Here is a 24,910-nt window from a genome sequence, read left to right on the forward strand (position 1 = left end):
GAACAATATAGACAGAAGCTTTGAGTTACTTTTGATGGAAGCCTGAAAGTAGATCAAAACATCTTGGGCTGAGATATTTATACTTGGAGTAACACCTTTCTGTTTATGGTTCAGCACTTTTATCACACACCATCTGGCTTTGAATTTGTGAAGGAGACGCACTTCCTTAACTTGGAGACACCCCCGGTCTCGGATGCTCTGAGAGACTCTGAGACTGCACCACACTGTTATCGACTCTGCATGGTTGTGACTGTAAACATGCAGCTTTAAATTTAGACATTTGCTGCGACGTTCTAACGGGTAGCTCCAAATCAATATGGGGTCTGGATTGCTCCGGCACAAAGCTGTAATCCATTTTGTACAGTCAAAAACACACATAATGTCGTCTTGTAGTTGCTTAGTATTTTTCTAATGTATCAAATGCTCGCCAGCAGGGTCTCCCTGTGACTAACAAGAGTAAAGAATTGAGTCTTCCTTTCTCCTCTTTCCCGCAGCGGTGCCGTACCCTCCCACGACGCGGCTCACCATGAAAGAGCTGTACGAGGACGGCAAGCCCAAGGTGGAGCTTTTGAAGAGCCACCTGGTGAAAGAGGGCCGCCTGGAGGAGGACTTGGCCCTACGCATCATCAATGACGGCGCCAACATCCTCCGCCACGAGAAGTGCATGCTGGAAGTGGAGGCCCCCATCACAGGTAGGCTATTGCGCACTCAGCCGTGTGCTGCTTGTTCTGATGACTCACTGTGCGGCGACACTACAAACCTGTCGTGATTGACAGCCAACATCTACATCCAGGATGTGGTTCTCACAGGTTTTTCGATTCACCTAATGCCGTCACGATGCCCACTGTTGAGGTGCTCGCCCACATTCCTGCTTGCTTAGATGAAAAATGAGATCAGAGTTTGTTTGTTGGTTCACAGTGATATAGTTCTTTTCATGAAGAACATTATGAAAGTACAATCAAGGTTCTGCCGTTACTTGATAGGGCATCTCTGATGTCATCCTTAATCTTTAAGGTTTAGTCTTGACCCCAAAATAATCCTCAAGCCAGCGAGAAGAGCGTGATTATTTTCATATGGAGCTAGTCTTCCACAGCAACCTAATGTGGCTGCTCTATAAAGGTCAGAGAAACAGTTGCATCCTAGACTCTCTCTCGCACACACCCCCACACTTTAATTCCCCAGCGGAGGCCACAGGAAACCCCCAACACTCGCCATACACTCGAGCAAACACACAAACAGGTGTGTGGATATAAATGGGCACGTCTATCCACATCTATCCCCCCTCAACCCCCCCTTTGCACACTCTCATGTTTTTCATAACACACACTGGGTGCGTAATAATTGGCCTACAAGAGAAAAGCACACAAAAAAAATGGTGGCGTGCATAATGGAGATGGTGTCTCTGCTTGCTGTTTTCTACAACTTCTTACCTAGTGGAGGTTTAAGAGGAAATGATGTTGGTTTGGCCACATCCTGTTTAGGGTGACCACTATTAATATTTTTCACTCTGCTGTTTTGGGTGGGCCTAGTATTTGTATACTTCCGTCTAGTGGTTTTAAGATCAGTTATTAAAATCTTAGCATTTCTGCTACCGATTTTCTTCCTTCACCTTAAGATGACCCTGCATGTACACAATGTGCTATTTCTTCGTTTCACAAGGTTTTCCAATGTTTTTGGTTTGGCAACATCCTTCCAATCATGTCACTCTGTTTTTGTTTCAACTTCAAGTGTTTGTCTTACTATGTTTTGTCTCCATCTTCAGTGTGTGGAGATGTCCATGGGCAGTTCTTCGACCTGATGAAGCTTTTTGAGGTGGGGGGTTCCCCGCAAAACACACGCTATCTATTTTTGGGAGACTATGTGGATCGAGGCTATTTCAGTATTGAGGTGAGTGTTACTCTATAATGATCACACGTTATGTAAAATAGGGTTAAGTGGTCAACAACTTTTATAATATGCTACAGGTTCAATACATAAGCTCTATCAGCAGCATCAGTGGAATCCTGTCAAATACCATAGCAAATCATTTAAACTTGCTTCTGTTTGCAAAAAAGTCTATTTGCCAAGGCATTATACATGGAGAAAAGTTAAAATATACACACATTATTGAAATTACAGTCACTAGAATCTACATTTATACCTGATAACACGAGGCTGGTGTGATCTTTCACTTCCCCATATAGTAACCCTGGTAAATATGGTAATTTTCACATTGGAACAAAGATAACACACAGGTTATTTGGGGAAAACTGTATGTGCAGAAGTTACATTCGTAGATGTTCTTCTCCCACTAATAATAAAAATTATTTAAATTTAAACTTTTCAGCTTACTCCTTAAAAAAATCAACATAAACACATTAACAAATTTATGCTTTTAAACTGTCCAGAATGTCTTGTCTTCCATTATAAGTGCTGTACTGTACAAACTACAAAGTTTTGTTTGTTTATTTTTTGAACTGGTGGACACAACCTTATTTTCTCTGGTAATCAACAGCATGCTATAGTGATACACTGACATTTTGACAACCAAATATATTTTGTCTAAATGCCAAAACAAATCTAATTTGAATTTGATGTTCAATTAGGACTCAGGTGATACATTTGACTGTAAACATTTATTTATCATCGTGGAAAAGCTACTACAGGTAAACGTGTCAGCAGTGTGATCAAAAAGGATAAAGTAGCAATATATAACATTTGTTTGGCTGAAAGATTGAGAGGCGGAACATAAAAAGAATTCGAAAAACTTTACTATCACCTGAAAACATAACACTCTGAACAGTTCAGTTACCCAAATTTAACTTCCCTGACTTTATTTTTGGTTTTAGATTTTGTCTAAAGTAAGAATGCACTTTTGTTAACTTATTTTGGTGCATGCCACAAATGTTGTCAATAGCCAAATCTGTATGAAGGTAAAAGAGGAGCAAAACTCGAGAGCACGCAGATATGAATTTGAGAACTTGTACAATAAATATTCGTACTTGTACGTGAACATTTACACTCACAGCTCCAATGTGAAAACATGAATGTTGAAATTTGCACTCGCAGACAATAGGCACAAACCTGTATTCTGAATTCGAAGCTTTAGACAAGTAGTCACAAATGTGTAAAATGCCATTCACAGAAATACAACGACAGTCACAAACTTGTAATATATATTTGCATTTATTTATTTATTTGCACCTAATATATCTCGAAAAGAGTAGCAAAATTCAAGGCGCGAAATTTGAAATTGCAGTGACAGATTTGAGAAGTTGCAAGTGCCTAATTGAGGTTGTACTGCGAATGTGAATGTAAGAATAAATGCAAATATATATTACAAGTTAGTGACTGTCATTGTATGAATAATAATTGTACAAGTTCTCAAATTCACATCTACGTGCTCTTGAGTTTTGCTACTTTTTTACCTTCATAAATCTATTCTAATTAAAAGTTTCAATTAAAAGAGGCTAGTTTGTGTTTTAAACGACTTTGTAATCACTATAAAAAGTCCTTTGTAATTTTAAGGCTTTGTGAACACATCTTGCACATTGTAAACATTTAAGATGTTCTTAATGTAACTTGGCCTTCAGAAGATGCCATGTGGCTGTGCTTTTCTAACAGCCTCTGTTGTACCAGGATGCATTGTGATGATGCAGTCAGCATGTCGCCTCGGCCTGTAGCACTGTATCATCATTGTAAAGCAACCACAATGATGAAGCAGATGGCATTAAAGGATTATTGATCCTGCCATCCTGTAGGCCAGAGAAAGTGTTTTTCAACATCGAGGTTACATGTAATTTGGTTTGAGAAAAATTCTGGTCCAGTTTATCAGCTGCAGTCTTTTATATTGTTGTCTGATGGCATTCTAAATGGGCTTTGAATGCGAGTCCTCTAAAAGCTTCCACCTCTGCATCTCGCTTTGGTTGCAAAGTTCAGGGACGGGAGAAATGTCATGGTTAAAAGAGGCGGCGTAAGAGAGCGGACACACCGCTGCTCAATACCATCAAACACAGTTGAGGGTTCAGGGCCGCCCGCGTGCAACCTGAGACTCATAGAGAGCATGTGTGTTTCACAATAAAGGCCACGCTAAGTTCCTACTCCCTCCCTGGACATCACAGACCACAGAGGACTGAACTTCAGTCATCCGCCACACCACCTGCTAATGCCCTCTGACTGAGACACTGCAGTCATCAAACGTTTCGTAGGTTAGGCCACCAGACTTCGCCCCACCCCGACATCCAGATCTGTGTGGAGTACGCTTTATTTTCAGTATTTCTTTCACTAAAGGACTGGCCTTTTTAAAGATAACTGAAACTTAAATGCAGCGTATCTTTCCTGAGAGGATAGAGAAAACCTCCTGTCCACTGTTATACAGCAGTTTTCTGTGATTAATCTAACCAGGTGTGAACCCAAAAGCCTTGCTGATGTTTAATGGGATAGCATGCCAATGACACGACAGGCCAAGTTTTTTCAAGACAACCATATTGAGAACTTAAGACGTTTCAGTGCTTTCCAGTAGAGAGATGATATCAGAAGCGAATGTGAAAAGATTGAAATCTTAGTCTTGCTTAATGTAGCAAAATGTTCTTTGTCTACTCAGATGTGTTAGTGGTTCAGTGTGATGGAGTGTACATGAGATTCGGCTTTGGAAATTCTTGTCTGCTAGTGGTAGTTTAAAGTTGGGGATACTAGCATACTACTTACTGTATTCTTACTGTATACATGCAGTAACTGAAAATGGTACACTACTGTTAAAGTGTTTGTTCATGAAGACACTTTTCTATTTTAATACATATTTTAAAATGGAATTTATTTCTGTGATGCAAAGCTGAGTTTTCAGCATCATATTACTTTTGTAGTTCACAAAAATGTTTAGCACATTACAGAAAAAAGAGTAGTTGTCCAGTTACAATCTTGAACATAGATATAAAATAAAATTAATTTATGGGGGAAAAATAGCATTAAAGGGGTGGTTCGGGATTTTTGACATCGGACCTCATTTTTAAGTCAGCCTGGTTGTTATTCATCAGTGGAGACATTTAAAAAAAAAAAATTATCCAGTCCTTATATTTGGATAGTTAGCCGATGCTAGGCTAGCGCGAGTCAAGGGTAGATGTTAGCCAGCCATTAAAAACCGTTTTACCCACTCCACAGTGCACCAAACGCAAATCAATTATAACACTAGACTATCGATGCAAATGTCCGTTGAGAGAATAATGTTAGAAGTCAAACTTACCTTTCATCTCAATGATCCCAAAGGAACTAGTTTCTCAGCAGCTGCGGAATTTTACTTTGCTCCAGTTAGTAATGCGGCAAAAAGTAAACACAGAAAAGAAGCGCACTACAGTGTGTGTAGTACTGTGTGTGTACCGGCTCACTCGGTTGCCTAGGACTAGGTAATCAATATCACTCCGCTGCTGCTGTAGACAAGGCTTATGATTACAGGGAACAAATTATAACTAATGCATTGAGATGAAAGGTAAGTTTGATTTCTAACATTATTCTCTCAACGGACATTTGCATCGATAGTCTAGTGTTATAATTGATTTGCGTTTGGTGCACTGTGGAGTGGGTAAAACGTTTTTTAATGGCTGGCTAACATCTACCCTTGACTCGCGCTTGCCTAGCATCGGCTAACTATCCAAATATAAGGACTGGATAATTATTTTTTTTTTAAATGTCTCCACTGATGAATAACAACCAGGCTGACTTAAAAATGAGGTCCGATGTCAAAAATCCCGAACCACCCCTTTAAATTCAGTTTTGTGTAAAAATGTCTTAACTCATTTGATTGGAGTACTTAGAGTTAAGAAATTATTTTATTTGTTGATGGAACTATTTGTAATGGAAGAACAAGTCAACCCCATTGCATTATGGGATGTAGTATTCTTTACGGAGTGTACTAGTCTCAGTGGCAAATGAAGTCAGCCGTTTAGGTATTCCGTGCATAAGGGAAATTTGCATACTTTGAATACTAGTGGTCTGTTATGATGATAGAAGGATTTTCATTTTTGTGTGATCTATTCCTTTAATAAAATATCAGGAGTAATGGAGGTATAATCCTCTTAAACACTGAACCTGCATATTAGTTTGAGCTAAATCAAAATATTAATGTTTAGAGATACTGATACCTGATTATTCAAAATGCTATCTGCCTTTTTTTTTTTTAATTAATTATTATTATTTTTTTTTTATCCCCCAACTAATGCTCTAAAGTTAAACTATTCAGGGATCCCTCTCATTTGGTACATTACTATAATATTAGAGGTTAAAATTAACAACAGAGCCCAAATTATTATATTCAATTACTATTTATTTTAATAAGCTCCTCTCTAGTGTTTTTATAGCTAACTAACAAACTGTGAGCATTGGATAACTTTCCTGAGGTACATGCAACGTTAAGTGACATTGTTCACAAGCTGTTTTATTGACGCCGTTCACCGGTTGAACTGAGCGATTACACAAGTCATTTCGGTAAGTTCAACACACCCTCTGATATTCATGCATGTTTTCTCATGCTATAACATGCATTTAGAGAAAGAAATGGCTAAAGCTGCCGCTTGAACGGAGTTGCTGCGATCCGTCACGTCACATTTAAGAGCGTCAAAATGCCATTTATTGTTTCATAGGGTATTCATAGGTTCAAATAGAGCCTGCTTTAACGTTGCTTTTTTTTTACTGTTAATGCATTGTCGCATTAACTTCACACACATTATGAGTTGCAGAGTGAAATGTTTTCCCACCCCCTTTTGATTGACAGAATATAATCTGCTCAGATCATCAGCTGTTTTTTTCATATATGAAAGTATCGCTAGTGTATGTGGTTCATTTTGGTGATGTGTGTTCTGTTTGCATCTGCAGTGTGTGCTCTATCTGTGGACCCTGAAGATCAACCACCCAACCACCCTCTTCCTCCTCAGGGGCAACCACGAGTGTCGGCATCTCACTGAGTACTTCACCTTTAAACAAGAATGTAAGCTCAGCTCTTTAGAAACTGTGTGTGTGTGTGTCTGTGTGTGTGTGAATGTTATAAAGAGCGAAATGAGATTTTACCACATCCTATCATTCAACTCTGTCATGGCAATTTTTTCCATGGCATCCCGAGAGAGCTCATGTCTTCTTGAGAGTATTGGATGGCGGGCCACGGGCGCAGAGCTCAATCACAATCCCTCAGCGCTCGTCAGGGCTCTTCCCTCCCCACTTAGATTTACATCAGCCATCATTTCAGTCATGACAAACTCTGACAGCTAACTGAAACCCTTCCACCAGCAGCTGATGATCATAAGCAGACCCACACAGAATCTGTGCAAAATTGTAACGCCTGTCATTTATGCAATTTTATAAAGTCCTTGTCCTGTACGTGTTCATTAAATACTTTGGCTAATGTAAATATGCTTCCAGCTGCCACTTTGCAGTTTTCTCAGCCCTCTTTTTTTTTTTTTTAAACAGTGTTAAAAAGTCTATATCTAGATCAGAAAGCAAAATCATTTCATTTTGCCTTCGACCTTGTATGCTTTTGCTTTCTTTCATCACTCGCGACGGGTTCAAAGAAATAGCCACTCAGAAGACGATTAGGGTAATGGAGTATTTTAACTCGTGTCAAACTGGAATATTACAATTAGGCTACTTATTCTATGAAATGATTTACCGGTTTAAAGCAGGACCATTATTAATGAAACTTACTTGATAACAACAGATCCTATCCTAAGTTAACAAATAGAATACCCTTAAATAATATATAGAATGTATAGTTGCGATTTTCGCCGCTTGTTCTGTACAAATAATATCCATAAATGAGCAGCACGTTCAATCACGGCAAGCATTGGCCGTGGTAACGAACAGTAATAACTTGACATGTTCTGACTTCTAGTCTGTTAACTGACTTTTGAGGCAATTTGTTAATAGTATTGAGTTTGTGCTTACTGGTCCTGCACTGCTTATTGATTCAATTGATTTGCAATAAATTGGCTAAATTGACATAAGGATTACAATGCGAGGTAAACACATCACATGTATATGACCTATTTTTCTACAGCATTCAGTATGGAATTTGTTTGAATGATTGATAAATTCATAAATGAAGTAGACTATTTCAGATGGATCACTTACAGAGACTACTAGTCAGTTACAAAATGTCCTTTTATAAGTTATGGAAATGAAGTCATGCTGCACATCCCTAGTTTGTATCCGCAGAATCCTGGCTGTTTCTCCATCGAGCTAATCAAAGAGCCTTTGATTATGATGTGCTACTTCACCAATTGCCGGCGCGTTGCAATGTTGTTCTTTGCTCATCACGAGGCAGCCTGTTTCTCATCTGTCAGTGCTGCTGTTTACAATACGCTGCACGGTTGGCCCGTTCTAAAATGTCAGGATTTAACGGCGGTATGCAGCCCTTGTTCCACGTGTAACCTGTGTCTGGCCTCCGCTTCCTTTAATCAGCCTCCCGCCACGCTGGTTTCTTCAGTTCATCCCAATTAGCACGCGGATCTGCTGTAACATCACCTAACAAGGCATGCAACCACCTCCTCCTCCATCTATTCCTCCAGCCTTGGAAAGTTGGCAAGCCCATCTGCCCTCACCCACCCAGCATTACTGCGATATGTCAAACGGACAGCGTGACAGCCTTGGCTTGAAAAGCTCATCACCCCGCTTGTGCCTGTTCAGAGATACATGGGTGTTTTTATTGTGGTTCTCTCATTGCAGGCAAGATTAAGTACTCTGAGCTTGTGTATGATGCCTGCATGGAGGCCTTTGACTGCCTTCCCCTTGCCGCTCTGCTCAACCAGCAGTTCCTGTGTGTTCACGGAGGCCTGTCCCCCGAGGTCACCTGCCTCGACGACATCCGGAAAGTAAGTAAGATGTGAAGCATCACTTTGTGTTCTGTGTACCTGTGGTATTCTGTGTCCTGGGTATGACAGTACCAGATGATGGTGAATATGTGGCAAAGGCAGCGCTTTGATCCGTGTAGTGATGATGCTTTTAATGGGGAGTTGTGCTGCTAAATCACAGCATGCTGTCAACATGCTGAAACCCTCTCTGAGAAGTTGGATCCCATTTAAAGCACTTTATGAAATTTTGGTAAACTCACTTGTCTACCTCATCATTTGAAATTGTTGTTGGACAACTAGCGACCACCCTGACTCATCCCTATTTATTATTATTAACCTGGACCAGTGTTAATTTTGACAGCAAATTTAGATTTAGTCAGTTTTTTGACAATGTTTTTGGCTTTAGTCGTTTACATTTAGTCAGAGACATTTTTAAAGATGTGAAAGAGAGCTCAATTCAGTACACGTGCACTGGCGTTTGAGAGGCGGCTTTCTGTGCGAGCGCTTTTTTAGGTCGTCACGCTTTTTCAGATTTAGCCATATGTCTGCTCTTCTCTTTCTCCCAGACATTTACATTTTTTGTAAGAGACATGCAGCAAGTGTATGCCAACTTATGTCAACCCGTCAGGTTGATAAGCACGTTACAATTCAAATGTGCGCATCTACCGCGTTTGACATCAGTTCTGACTGGATCTCTTCCCAAAATCGTCCCTCCCCAACATTTTCATCTTGTTTTTATCTGACGAAAATGTAAATAGATTTTCGTCATAGTTTCTGTCATTCAATACTGGATTTTATTTTATCGTGTTTTCGTGAGGGATTAAATGGCGTTGACAACCGATGACAAATTATTCATCAACGAAATTGGCACTGACGAATTGCGATTTGTTCTTTCAGTAATCCCTCACCGATCATGTAGATTTTTAACAGACTGAGTTTGTATTGTTGCAGTGATTGATAAGATGATCTGATTGTTTGCTTTGCTCTGCAGTTAGACCGGTTTAAAGAGCCGCCAGCTTTCGGGCCGATGTGCGACCTGCTGTGGTCTGACCCTGGTGAGGACTACGGCAGCGAAAAGAGCTCAGAGCACTTTTGTCACAACAGTGTGAGAGGATGTTCCTATTTCTACAGGTACTCCAGCTGACAGTCTACCCACATGCATTTGTTCGATAGCTGCCTACTCAGTCCCCGTTCACAGTCGCACCCCTCAATGTTAGTCATGGCGTTTTGACTGATGGACTGCTGGAATCGCTAATTACACCTCTCTCCATCTCTTACAGCTACCCTGCAGTATGTGACTTTTTGATGAATAATAACTTGTTGTCAGTTATAAGAGCACATGAAGCCCAAGATGCAGGGTGAGTCCACTGCACAGCACACTCTTACACCAGTCTATTTGCAGCAAGAGCTTCAATTCTATTTTAACAGCTGTTTTTAAATGAACCCCTGACAATTTCGGTCCCATTTCACTGACCTCCTTAGGTATCGAATGTACAGAAAAAGTCAGACGACAGGCTTCCCCTCATTAATCACAATCTTCTCTGCACCAAACTACTTAGATGTGTATAACAATAAAGGTAAGTACTCTCAAAAAGCTTTTGAGCCTGTGCTATCATGCTGTGCTGTTTAATATCTAGCCGTATGCAATTTCTCAACAAGGTAAGCCAGTTTTGCTGAAATGAGAATGTCTATTTTTTTTTTTCTCCTTTTCAAAATTAATTAAATATTAAGTCTCAAATCAGAACATACTTTCAGATTTTTTTTTTTTTTGTCCTTTCACCCCATAAGCTGCTGTGTTGAAATACGAGAACAACGTTATGAACATCCGGCAGTTCAATTGCTCCCCCCATCCGTACTGGCTGCCCAACTTCATGGATGTGTTCACGTGGTCACTGCCCTTCGTCGGGGAGAAAGGTAAAAATGGCAACAGCTTTGGATGCTTTGCGATTTATCAGTTCTGATGGTTTACTTTATTGACCCACAAGGAAGCATTCAGACAAAACATCTGCTAACTAAGAGATATCTGAGAACCATAAGAGAACCTTATGTTGAACACTATGAAGAATGACATGTATGCAGTATTAGAGCCTAAGCATGTAATAAATAGAAGTAGACCAATTTTTGGTTCAGAGAGCATATGTTGGCGGTCTATGTAATGTCTTCTCTCATGTACTCTCAGTAACAGAGATGCTGGTCAACGTGTTAAACATCTGCTCAGATGATGAGCTCATGTCAGAGGGAGACGACACATGTGAAGGTAAGAACATGTAAAGCTGTTTTACTGCACTGTAGCTTTTTTATTTATTTATTTTACTCCAAATAAATTCAGTTAGACTTAAAGTTGATAACCACTTCTTTTTAGAGGTGAGGGATCAGAGCTCAAAGATTGCTAAATATTTTTTAATAGTTATTTTAATAATATTTTAGATACCAGTGAAATTGAACAATTTTTAATTCCAATTTCGATACCACAGCAAAAACTACTAACTAATATAAAGTTAAAATATTTGGGAAAACTATTATTTTCAGTGCTCATTCTGACCCATTCTAAAATTATCTGTTTTTTCTGTAAGAAAACTGTAATGATTGCCTAACGTTATTGCTATAAAATAGAAAGTTCAAAAGGACAACATTTATTTGAAATATGCATTTTTGTAATATTAATAATGTCTCTGTCACTTTTGATCAATTTAATGGATTTAGTGTTAATTTCTTTCAAAATAAAAAAGAATTACTCACCCCAGACTGAAACATTTTTGTATATCACAAAAATATTTGGTACGTTTTTTTTTTTACTTTCCACTCAGCAATAATAATGTAATCAACATTTGCTTGAATTTAAATGTAACAAAGTGTGCTCCATTAGCCTTCTTGCATAAATGTCTCCTTTCTTCCGTTTCTTTTTTCTCCTCAAATGGATTTCAGCTCTGTTAAATATATATCTGCATGCCCCTCATCTCATCAAATAATAGTTCTCTGATTAGTGTGCATTAGTCCTCCGTGAATAACCCATATATTTCTATTTAGGACACTATATTCTCGTGTGAAAGTTGCTTTAAATATGAACTCCGTGTTCAGCGTTGTGTGATTAAATGGGCATCCTGCTTTATTGTTTTATCTGTTTGATGCATATAACATTGCAGAGACAGGAAGTACATAGACAGTGCTTAGTTTGTACATCATGAATGCCTTCAAAGCATGTTCTTTTTGTTTCTTTTTTAAATGATCAAATTTATTACAAACCTTCTAGCTAAACATGCACCGCAACATGCACCGCCCTAAACAGTGTTCAAAAACTACCCCAAACTGGGTCTCCATTCAGTCACGTCAGTGATTCAGAATGAATTGCTGCTCTTAACGTAAGAGCCATGAAGTACAGTGATGCCTCTTGCTGTAATGAAACCAGATGAACCCGTTCTGAGCACACATCTGAGTAGCTGTCAGGAAGGAATACAGTGTCCCATTTACTGTTCTTGATGCCCATTTGATTTGTCCTTCTTTTTTTTTCTTTTTTTTGAATGGTGCATAATTTTAACTTGGCCTGACACACTTCCTCTGTGTGTCTGTAAGCCTTTTGAGTTTTGAAATGGGGTTTATTTATTCCTTATGGGATTCAGGATGTAATGCCTCATATGATCTCCAGTATTTTATGACTCTAGCCATCAGATTAGGACTAGTTTGCATTTTGCAGGTAATGTTGATTACCTCTTTACTTTATCATTTTTTTTGTGGATAAAATTAGTTCATAAAATTTACAAGACAAGGTTTTAAGTAGACGGATATATAGCAAAATTGTCCCCATGTACCATCAATGAAACTAGACTCTAACCTTCTTACTCTCTATTTTTGTTTTCCTCTGTCCCTCCCCGTTTGTGGCAGGTGGCACCCCGGCAGTCCGCAAGGAGGTGATCCGAAATAAGATTCGTGCCATTGGCAAGATGGCCAGAGTTTTCTCTGTTCTTAGGTGAATATACACACTTCACATACAAATCCCTCATGGCCAGGGATTTGACACGCGCACACACTCATTTCTGCACAACAGAGATGTTGACCACTGTAAAAATATCCTGTTATACTTACGGTAAAAAAACTTGCAGCTGTGGTTGCCAGAAAAAAAAATACTGTGACAGTGTTTCCAGCTTTACAGGATGCCTGTATATTTTATTTTTTTAACTGTGTATTTCATGAAGTGATATAATGACAATATATACCTACTTTAACTACCGAAATCTGTCTTTTTACCTTAAAAAGTACTGATAACCGCAACAATAATACAGGTGGCACAGTAGAAAACCTCATGATGAATCAGTTCATTGTAAGCGACCTGACCATAAAACATGGTCAGTACAGTATATAGATGGTGTACAGGGTCACACACATAAAGACAAAACACCATCTGGGTAAAACACAGTAAAAGTCAAATAAAATAATGCAATACACATTAACTAAATAACAAAATGTATGTAATAAAATGTAAAGTAAATGTAAAATAAGCACACTAATCTATATTACTGACAACGACAATAAGAAGAAACAAAATCGTTTATAAAACAGTTTCATCAAATGTGATGTGTAAAGTAGAGACTTCTGGGAATGTCCTTTTTATTTACAGTAAGATTACACATAAAGTGATGTTAAATCATTTACAGTTTTTCACCGTGTATGGTAAGCTAACTTATATTTTACCAATGAACATGTTTTTACTGTAGCATTTTTACAGTGTTTTCTGTAAAAATTACAAGAATTTGCGGTGTATTCTTTAAAAGCATTTGATGCAGGTTTGCAAGATATGAATAATGAATTTAAGGTTGGTCAATCTATTTATAAATGGGTTACACTTTATTTTAAGGTGACGTAGTTACATTGTACTTACTCAAATAAGTACTGAGTAATTAACTGCATGTACTTACTATAAAGTTATGGTTAGAATTAGGGTTTGGTTTAGGGATAGTTACTTGTAATTATGCATAATTTACTGTTATTACTATATTAAGTACATATGTAACGACGTCACCTTAAAAATAAAGTGTTTCCTAAAAATGTATTTATTTGGAAAAACTCATGACTGTGTTATGGTCAATAAGTCTTCATTTTTAATTTATTTTTACTGGTTGGACCACATGACAATTTCAAGTCAATGAATTAATACCATTAATACCTTGTTATACCACTTTTAAAAAAAATTAAAGTCCACATGAAACCATGGTGAATACATTGAGTACATTTCTAAGAGCTTTGCACATTTCAAAACCCTTTTTATTTGTCATTGATGTAAATACAGAAAATCTGTATTTTCAGAGAGGAGAACGAGAGTGTGTTGCAGTTAAAGGGCTTGACCCCTACTGGGACGTTGCCTCTGGGTGTCCTGTCAGGAGGCAGACAGACCCTGCAGAGCGGTAAGTCTTGCTCCTGGCCTTATTGAGTGGTGTTGTGGAGGGTGTAACCGGCTCTCCACCAACCCCCTGCTCCTGTTACGCTCTTACTTTCTCAGGCTTTCTGTCTATAACTCTCTCTCTCACCCTGTTGCTGTCACCGCCTTGCCCGGCAGCTCTGCCTCTCTCACGGTGTAACACACCCATCATCGAAAGTGATATCGTTAAGAGAGGGGGAAGATTTTAGAAGGGTTTGGTCATGAAGGGGATTTCAGTCTACACGCTTCAGATTTCCTGTCCTGACAGGGACCTAAAAAACTTCCAAGCACTGCTGAGATCATAGCGAGTGCCAAGGAGCTGCCGCGGGTGATGCTTTCACAGTGAGAGGGGCTCCTGTGAGCTTATGACTATGACGCAATATGACCCAATTTAGCCAGCGCCTGTCGGTGTGCCACGCTTCCTCTCCTGGCCTTTAATGTAAAAACTCACCAGCCTGCTGCATCCTGCTTACCTACTCACTGCCACATTAACATGGTCAGGTTTGTTTTTGATGAAACTAGTTGCCCTTCCTAGAAACATCATAGCAATGTGCTAAACACCGCTCAGTATAGCTTAATATCCACTTGGAAACACACTGATATCACAGTGACTAGTTTCACATGCTCAAAACACTTGTTTGTTAAGGTGAATAAATTGGCTTGCTTCCCATATGGGCACAATAGCTTAACATGTCTGAGCACTGCACTCCTATGAAACTCCTAGGCCACCGTTCTGCCAAAACTGCTCATTTTAAATGGTTTTGGTTTTCTAAAGCATAGACTTTTAAGTTGTTACCAAAAAAAATATATTTAAAATAAATTCTGTCACATCGCAGGATGTGCAGTGTCAAGTAAGTAGGGATCGTAGTTGATCCGTACGCGACAGCACCCCCACCCCCCGGTTCTGAATGCATGTGATTTGCATATTAATTGCTAAGTTTAACCATCAGAGAGTGAAAGTTTATCATTTGCACGTGTTTAAGGCCTCAGTTTATACATTCAAATGAGTTTAAAACATTCAAGCACAAGAACACGTGAAAAAGAGCTTGTGCACAGACTGCACATGAACACCGAATTCAGGTCTTTTTCTCGTCTTTTTCTGCTTAGACATATACACATCAAAATGCGCTTCCCGGCGAGTGTCCTTGTAAATGCGGTGTAAACGTAAAAAATTGAGAAAGAAAACGGATGTGTATCATTATATTGAAAACAGCATACGAATAAACCTGCTGCTGTTAATCAAAGACTTTTGTAGCTTTAATGTATAAATTAAATATAATTAATATTTGTTAAAGACTATGTAGTGTAACTTTACATTTGATTCAATTTCTGAAAACTGAAAAATATAAAGCATTTGTTTTTTTGTTCTGTTGTATTGATCTATGCATGTAATTAGGGATGCACCGGTATGAAAATTTTGGCCGATACCGATAATTCTTTATATTTGAAAGCCGATAAATCTAAATTCAAATTTATTTAATTTGAGAGCCTGATTACAAAAACAAAAGTCTCACCATTTAAAAGCCATGTCCAAAGCACATAATTATAATGTTCTCATTATAATTTGATGTAGCCCATATGACAGACTCGCTGCACATTTTGCTCTACATTGCACAGTCTTTTAATTTAAATCATATTTTAAAGCAATTCAAAACCATCATGGCGAACAGTATTGTGCATCGCATCCCTACATGTCATTTATTTTCTATGCAGATTATCTCCGCTAGAAAATCACCTGAATCATTTTTGAATGATTCATTCTTTTCAAATAGAGCTATTCAAGTCATCTGGTGAAATTGTTTTCATTTCACAATATATATCATAGCCATAGTATAAAAGGGTATTTATTAGTGGAAAATACACTGAAAGGCACTTCTAAGGGACTCTTCATATGTAGGGGTCTATGACATTACATTTTGAAAGGCCTTGCTCTAGTGGTCAAACGTCAAGGCACAATAAAATACAACACAGTGTTGTGATTGTAACGGGTTGATGGTGCACTGGGGGAGGGGACGTAAATAAAAGGATTCTTCAGAAGCCGAAAATAGAAATAAAACAACACATCGCTCAAAGCTGTCTCATCTCTCATCTTCCTGTGAAGCCCACAAATAAACTGTCTTCGTAAATATACAGTACATTGCATGGCGTTTTTACGGCGAAAGCCTCTCCTTGTTTGGCTATTGTATACCTTCAGCTGTAAAAATAGACTCTGTCCATGTCAAGAGTCGTTCAGAAGGCCTTGCGTCTCAGGTTCAAAAGCTTGGTTTCTCAAACAAACCTCACCAAGTAAAAACTAGTTTTGAAATCTGTTTATGTTCTGAATGAAGCAACTAAACTAACCTCTTTTAGGTTTCTTCCTGTGTGGCATGTAAAGCGTTTGGGCTGATTTTGGGAGGGGAAGATGAATGAATGGGCAACAGGGAGGGGGTTTGAATGTACTTGTGATTGCATTGATAACTTGACTCACTTTCTTTCCCCGTTCGTTTTGGGCATGGCACTACTACTCATGCTTACACAGCCACCATAGAAGCAGAGGAAGCACAAGGTATGCAAGACATCTGTGAAACCTTCTCAGTGTTGTCTGTCTGTTACCCTCCCCCTGTGATTTACTGTCTGTGCATCTCGTCCTTTTGTAGTCGCCAATGTCATTATTTATTTGTGTGTATGTAGTTCACATGCTTGTTACTTTTAAAGCTAGCAATTTAGTTTGATTTGCACGTTGAGATATGTTTTTTGTTCCTTTGTGTTGTTTTGTTGCATTTCGTCTGTTTGCATTTAAAGGCGTCACGTAATTTCTGCGCCACTAAACGGATAAAAATGACACACATGATGACTGTATTTCTATTTTTGGGTAAACTATCTCTTTATCCCAGTATAAACTTTGGTAGATCTAGCCGTTGAAAGAGGACGTTTCAAATAGTCTCACAATCGTGAACGCCAGCGCTTCAGTCACAGCTGTTTAAAGGGGGAAGCCAGAGGCAGGGGTGTGAGCAGACCACAGCATGAGACTGAATCTTTGTTTTTATCAGTTTCACTTCCTGACCAAAGAGCACACAGATAAACTCAAATCTAGGCCTGTTTTTGCCTTTAATGTCACGCTTGACGTGGGTACATCAGCGTTTTTCTGGTGAATGCTATCTGAACTAGTCGTACCCTTACTGTACACCCTCAACTTCTCTTTTTTTACCTTTCTCATGCTTGGTTTGTTTAGCTTTTTCATCAACTTTTTTTGGGTACTGTTTGGGGAAGAACAACCCTCTCTTAGTAGTCATGCGACTTTAGTGACGGGAAATGTTCATGTCTAATAAGTTAATGTTGGAATGTAGGACTGCATGATTTGTGGGTGGGGAAAAAGACTAATTGCAATTTTTCCTCAAGCTTGTTTTTTTTTAAGCTCCAGGTTTGCTGTGCTTTTTTTTTTTTTGATTATATATCAATGTTACTATAAAATAGTAGTAGAAGTAATATTACTAAATAATTACTAAATAAAAATATTAACCAAAATAATGAATGTTACTATTGCAATATATCACTGTAAAATTACAATAGGATTTGTCACTTACTTTGTTCATTTTCTAACGTTAAACCACCAAGTTTTTATTTGGGCGGAAAACTATAGGAAGCCTGCGTAGCCGGTTTATAAGTGCTTCTCATTACAAATTTGGTAAGATGGCTGGCGCATGTTGCTTTCCCAAATGCACGTTATAAGCAACCCAAGCTCAGAGCCGAATTTGTGTGGCTTTTCCTGTGAACGGAGCTGTTTGCGTGAAAAAGACACACTTCGCTCTGAAACAGTGCATACATTTATTTAATTCATTCACAGTCTTTACATTTTAAAAATCCGTATCGCAATTTCAGTTTAATTTCCAATTTATTTTATTTTTTTCAGTTTAACAGATAACTGTGCAGCCCTTTTGGGATGTTTTGGAAATCTAGTCTCAAATCTTAAGCCACATTCACCCCATGTCGTAATTCCCGTAATTACAAGATGCCGTCTTGTAAAAAGTGTTCACGTCATTATAGAACTTGAAATTACAAGTTGTAGACTTTTTTTGTTTTGTTTTTTTTTTGTTTTTTTTTCTGAGAGATCCGACTGTACCACCAGTCCCCTAAAGATTAATTTTGGCATTGATAGTGTTGATGATGTAATTACGACATGGCGTGAACACAGCTTATTTAATCTTAAGGCTAGGGTAATCTGTAAACTGACACGGTAATATGCACAAGGATACCAGTAATGCCCAAAACGAAAGCAAACATTGTCATTGTTGTATGTCACTTCAAAAGCATTATTTAACTTCGTGCTTCCATACTTCCAGCCATCCAAGGCTTCAACCCTCAACACAAGATCCAAAGCTTCGAAGAAGCACGTGGACTGGACCGGATAAACGAGCGAATGCCTCCGCGCAGGGACAGCGTGCAGCCAGACGGCACTGCCAACTCCATCAACGCAGCCAATTCCCCCGACAAGAACGGCACCAACGCACAGGCGTAGTAACCCAGCAGCTACCTAGCGCTCTCCCTCATCCTTTCCTTTCTGTCTCTTTTTTTTTTCTCTCTCTCCCTCTGTTTTCCTCTCATTCTCTCTCTTTTTGGTAGAGGTGATGCCCCCTACATGCAAAACTCTCCAGGACCATTTCGGGGAGAATCGCACAATACCATGAAGAGGGCGTAGTGAAAAACAAACCATGGTTCTTATTTATTTATTGAAATAGATGATAAGAAATGTAAGATCTGTAATGGTGGAAAAATTGAGATGAATGAATACATACGTGATGAATATTACATGTGTACATAAACAGAATATATATATATAGACATAGCATTGGGGTGGTGTAAGGTCATCTTAGATTCAGTAGTTTAAAAAAACAAACACAAAAAAAAATCCATTTTGTAAATTTACGTTTATAAATTAGACTTATTTCTGACATTTTTTTTCATTTCTTTTCTTTTTTTTTTTTAACAACCAAGACTTGCTCGGCAGAATTACGTTATCGATGTTTGTGCGCTTGGCAAAGGAATTTTTTGGCCGGCATAATTATATAGAATGCTTATTTGTGAATACCCAAAGCAAGTATGATAATTGTTGATGCAAAACAAAACAAAAAAAGTTTTGAAACGATGTGAAAAAAAATACCTTCATAATGCCAATTATAGCTAAGGGGGGTGCATTAATAACAAGTGTTGACACATTTATATGTACATGTACATTTTCAAGTGTTCCCTCAACCAAATGTAATGTTTACTTTGTTTCATTTGTTTTCTTTTTCCTGTTCATAACTCATACAGCCATCCTGTAAGATGGTTGGAGGAGCTTGTTTTTTTTCTTTACTTTTTCCCTTCGATTTGTAGTCAGTCACGCTTTTATTGGCCTCTGCCATAACTTCGAACACTTTTAGACGCATTTTGTCAGAACCATAAGTGGTAAAAGGCACGGTTTAACTGCCATGATTTTACACAGACATTTTTCTTGCCGCCCATAATGTATATGATAAATGTGATTGGATGAGGTGAAACGTTAAGCATCTCAGAAAATGAGCATACATGCCTTACATCCCGTCTCATCCCGGCTAAATGAAATAAGTTAAACCAAAAGTCTTTCAGTTTAGAAATGTAGAAAATTTTCTGTTTCTACAAAACCATTGTAGCCCACCAGTTGGATGTTTTTAACATTAAACTCCATTTAATTGTTTTTCAATTTGTCTAATTTTTGTACCTATTAAGGTTTGCATCAACAAACTTGTAAGTATCTTCAGCGCTAGTATTTCTATAGCTGAGCAGAACGCTCTTCTAAACGCCTGTATTCTCTAGTGGACCATTTTCCACACATTTGATTGACTAAAGCCTCATCTTTTGCTTTTACCTAAAGTAAAACAATGTTATTTTGATTGCTTTTACTATACCGAGTGTTTTGAGAAGGACAGGTTTTGCAAGAAATGTTTACCAAATTGTCTTTTCAGACCTTTTGTTTTCTGTTTTTTTTTTTTTTTTTTTTTCTTTTCTACACTGTACCGTTATCATTGCATAAAATCCGGTGACTGGAGATTTCGCTGCGCAAAGACTCTGACTTCCCGTACGCTACACGTTTGAGGTCATGTGCCATGCTAATTATTATAGCGAGAGTTCTGTGTGCAGGCATTGAGGCAGTCGCTCGCACATTTTTTGCTTAATTTAACGCCGCAAGCAGTTCAGGTTCTGTATGCCTTGCGCAATACTCCGTTTTCATGGCGCGTCGTAATACGAGACTTGACGAGGGTAAACCTACACGTTATCATAACTGTATTTTAAAGTAAATTTCATCCAAAGAAAAATCAGTGTTTTAATGTAATATATGGCTTTTGATCATTGACAAAAAACAACAACTGCTGATTGTATATGATCATTGCCTCTGCATTCGCTTGAGAAGAGGTGAGTGCTCAAATCAGCGATGCAGTCATGTAAAGAAAAAGAAAAAGAACACCTGTTGACGCTTTACTCTTTGCGATATAAAACAGATATGAGGGAGGCCTACATCCTTAAACAGGTACCAAAAGATCATCATGACCCCACGACCACCTTTTCGTGTCCTCTTTTTAAGTGTTTGTCTCTTCAAGTCTTTGTTTTATGTTATGAGCCTCTGCAAACTATTATTTTGTTTTAGTTTCCTTCATGTCTAATTTAAAAGGGGATGTCTGGTGTTAGACAATCAGGGGTTTCGGGTGGAAGGGGCAGGGTTTTGTTTCATATGGGAGAGGATTTGGGGCGTTCGGACCACTGACCCCGTTATAGGAGGGCTTCTGTTGCAAATTCCAAACATATCTTGCAGAATCTACTAAAAATGTTTAAGATCTTTTTTTCTTAATAGCTATTAAAAGAGGGCAAGGAGGAGTTTGTGTCAAGTACTTGTATTGCGAGGCCTCTATAAATCTCGAATTATGTTGATGTATCGCTCCATTAAAAATGAAAGTAAAATGAAATACAAAAAATGTTGGGGAAAAAAAAAACCTGGTGTTGTTTCTTTATTTGTCTTTGAGTTATGTTTCCAGATTCTTCATATTGCATCTGCTTTTACAATTTGAGTTCCTGATTGATGGCAAACTAGTGTTTTGTGAGACTCCCTTTGTCATTTTCTCTTCTTTATCCATGTCTGTGCTCGTCAAGGTTTCCTATGATTACGACACTCACATTTTCAACATTCTGTGCTTGAAGGACAGCTAGTGTAGTTACCTGTCTGAACACATCTCACACACAAGCACATGCCGATTAAGGCTGAGATTATGTGAAACTTAGGCTTGAGATAAAGAATGCACACTAAGACGTTGTTGGCTAAAACTATTGAAATCCTTTTCATTAATTCAAAATAAAGCTAAAATCAAATATAAACATTAGATGAAAAACTTGCTTAAAATGTAATAAAATAAGGGTTGCCTTGGCACTTAACTAAAATAAAATAATGTTTAAGTTGAAGCACTAAAATGACTGAAACTGGAATAAAAATGAAGCTACATAAAATTATAGATTTATAAAATGAATAAAAAATGACAAAAGCACATCAAATTACTAAAACTAAAATTAGAATGAAAACTGAAAATATAAATGCTAATTCAAAATATTAATAGATACTTTATTGGTATATTAATAATTCTAAAATAACACTGTAAATAGTGATCAGTTGACTTGTCTTAAAAAAAAGTGAGGAAACCGGTAGCCTTAATTTAGTAAATAAACCATGCACAATTGAAAAAAAAAAAAAAAATTGTGGAATTAAGTTCACATAACTTAATTTGTTCAGTTACGCATAAAGTTTATTTACTTAACTTAAAAAATAGGGGAAACCGGTTGCAATAAATTTAAGTCAACTTACAGTGCAGTAAGATGTATTTGAAAACCTTTATATTTTAGTCATATTATCAAGCTATTAGATAGTTAAATAACTAAATCTATGCATTAATATTAATCATGTGCAGCAACATGATAAAATGGAGGGTCCATGTTGTGTTATACCCTGAACATGGGTTTATTATTTGAAAAGCTCAATTTTCAAATCCGAAGGTCTTGTTGAATGGTGTTTTTAGACTAGATTCGTGTGAAGGATGCAACTGAACACAAAATAAATTCATGCTTTTGTTTTATTGAAGGGCCTTGAACTGAAGCAGGCCCTTGAAAACAGCATTTGTTGCACCACATAATATTTCTATTCACCTATTCAATGCCATTTTAAAGCCTGCTCGTTCCCGACCAACCTGAATAATTCCAAGAAGTGCTAAAAGGATTAATGTCAGTTTTCCATTATCAGTCAGGAGATCACGTGGAGTACATTGAAAGTCCTGCAGGAAAACAAACCACTCGCATGATTTTACAATAAATTAGATAACTAGTTAGAACTGCTCAACCCAATTATGATTGCAATTATACAGTTTTTAATTAGTACGTAATAAAGCTCTCTTCATGTGAGGTTGAAAACCTACATAATTAAATATGATAATGTATAATTTAAGTGTAAATTTAACTGAGCCTATAAAGTACTACCACATCTTTCTGAATTGAAAATGTATGTAGACTGAGTCTGCTGCTGAATGTGGGGAGGTTATCAGATTCATTTTTACTGGATTACTTAATATGCAATCCAGTCTATTTGTTCAGCAGTCCATTCAGAAACAAGCTTTCCCGTTACTCTCTCTTTTGTAGAATTACACAATGTTTGAATCATCAATGTTGATTGGAGATTAGGTAGTTGTTGGAAATGTATAGATGCAGGCAGTGTCTTGAGTACATCCATCCTGTTGATTTATCTTAAATGCTTGTGAATATGAGTGTTATTTAAAGACCCCCTGAGGTGAAATCAAGTATTTAATGTGATGTTTTAAAATACTGTAATTTCTGGTTCAAAAATATATAATTGAATTAAACCAATATTTCCATTTTCTAGGCATTGTGTAGTGTTTACTATGCTCAGCCAGGTGGATCAGGTGGACCGAGCTGGTGTGAGTGAGTGGAGGCGGGGACTAGTTTGCATATTCATGGGTCTGTGTATATTAAATTAAGTGAAGCTATTTTAAGGGACGAAGAAAATTTAACAGCGATTAATGTCATTTGGATTATCAAAGATGAGTTTTAAAGGGATAGTTTAAACTTTATCCAAACCAAGACTTTTGTTCATCTTCGGAACACAAATGAAGCTATTTTTTTTAAATGAAATCTGAGTGATTGTTCCTCCATTGGCAGCTACGCAACTACCACTTTGATGCTGTCCATATGAATTGAGTGGTTTAGTCCAAATTTTCTGAAGAGACTCGATCGCTTTATATGATGAACAGATTGAATTGTCTTCTATTCACATAAACATTGATCAGTGAACATAAACAGAAGCTCAAACCGAAACTGCTTGACATGCGAGAACCTCATTGGTTCTTGCTGAAGCTCAAACGTGCTGCGTAACACGAGAATGAACCTCATTGGTTCTTGCTGAAGCTCAAACGTGCTGCCTAACACGAGAATGAACCTCATTGGTTCTTGCGGAAGCTCAAACGTGTTGCGTAACACGAGAATGAACCTCATTGGTTCTTGCGGAAGCTCAAACGTGCTGCGTAACACGAGAATGAACCTCATTGGTTCTTGCGGAAGCTCAAACGTGCTGCGTAACACGAGAATGAACCTCATTGGTTCTTGCGGAAGCTCAAACGTGCTGCCTAACACGAGAATGAACCTCATTGGTTCTTGCTGAAGCTCAAACGTGCTGCCTAACACGAGAATGAACCTCATTGGTTCTTGCTGAAGCTCAAACGTGCTGCGTAACACGAGAATGAACCTCATTGGTTCTTGCTGAAGCTCAAACGTGCTGCGTAACACGAGAATGAACCTCATTGGTTCTTGCGGACGCTCAAACGTGTTGCGTAACACGAGAATGAACCTCATTGGTTCTTGCGGACGCTCAAACGTGTTGCGTAACACGAGAATGAACCTCATTGGTTCTTGCGGACGCTCAAACGTGCTGCGTAACACGAGAATGAACCTCATTGGTTCTTGCGGAAGCTCAAACGTGTTGCGTAACACGAGAATGAACCTCATTGGTTCTTGCGGAAGCTCAAACGTGCTGCGTAACACGAGAATGAACCTCATTGGTTCTCGCACGTTAAACAAAAAATGCTTGAGCTTCTGTTTACCACAAATGATGTGCGCATTGAAAGTCTGTTATACTGTTTGATATTGCAAACTGTTATTTGTAGTCTTGTTTTATTTTTATTGTATTTTATTATAATCATAAACGCACTGGCTTGTAGCAAAAATAGTTTTACCTTTTAATGCATTTTGTTTTTCTTCTAGCTATTTGTCTATAGCAGTTAATGAATTGAAAGTCTTAAAAAATAGGTTTATTCAGTGTCGCAAAATAAGATGGATACAGGATTTAATGTTGCCAGAAGTTATCAACCAATCAGAATGTCTTATTTCACCTAGGGCACCAAATAAGCCAGAACGGCTACTGCTGCAGGGGGACTTTAAGAAACTCAAGCGAGTATCTCAAGTGGAGAGCGCCCTCTTGTTGAGTAGTGAGGTGTTGCAGGGGCAGGGTCACACTTCACAGTGCACTTAACATCGCTTTCTGAGGTTGGTGGATTGGAGCGGTTATTCAAGCTAGTTGCTGTCAGGATTGCTGTGGGGTTTTTCGTCGTTGATGTGATAGGCTTCACAAGCCCTTTTTTTAAATAATCCT

General features: G+C 38.1%; 1 protein-coding gene across 2 annotated transcripts in view; it reads left to right on the forward strand.

Moving 5' to 3' along the window:
• ppp3ccb (protein phosphatase 3, catalytic subunit, gamma isozyme, b) overlaps nt 1-21,194 on the forward strand; it is a 28,023-nt gene extending 6,829 nt beyond the window's left edge. The window contains exons 2-14 of one of the 2 annotated variants that reach the window (XM_081354818.1): nt 495-692; nt 1,763-1,887; nt 6,844-6,955; nt 8,686-8,831; nt 9,802-9,941; nt 10,091-10,168; nt 10,293-10,387; nt 10,599-10,724; nt 10,990-11,067; nt 12,690-12,774; nt 14,109-14,206; nt 16,739-16,765; nt 18,540-21,193. In XM_081354818.1, coding sequence (XP_081210944.1) covers nt 495-692; nt 1,763-1,887; nt 6,844-6,955; nt 8,686-8,831; nt 9,802-9,941; nt 10,091-10,168; nt 10,293-10,387; nt 10,599-10,724; nt 10,990-11,067; nt 12,690-12,774; nt 14,109-14,206; nt 16,739-16,765; nt 18,540-18,715 — 1,484 coding nt within the window. In that variant the 3' untranslated portion in view covers nt 18,716-21,193. Of the gene's footprint in view, nt 1-494; nt 693-1,762; nt 1,888-6,843; nt 6,956-8,685; nt 8,832-9,801; nt 9,942-10,090; nt 10,169-10,292; nt 10,388-10,598; nt 10,725-10,989; nt 11,068-12,689; nt 12,775-14,108; nt 14,207-16,738; nt 16,766-18,539 lie in introns of both variants that reach the window. The other variant, XM_081354819.1, reaches the window with a different exon arrangement.
• The last annotated feature ends 3,716 nt before the right edge of the window (nt 21,195-24,910 follow it).

The sequence above is a fragment of the Scardinius erythrophthalmus genome, assembly GCF_964197995.2.
Source record: "Scardinius erythrophthalmus genome assembly, chromosome: 23".
Lineage (NCBI taxonomy): Eukaryota > Metazoa > Chordata > Actinopteri > Cypriniformes > Leuciscidae > Scardinius > Scardinius erythrophthalmus.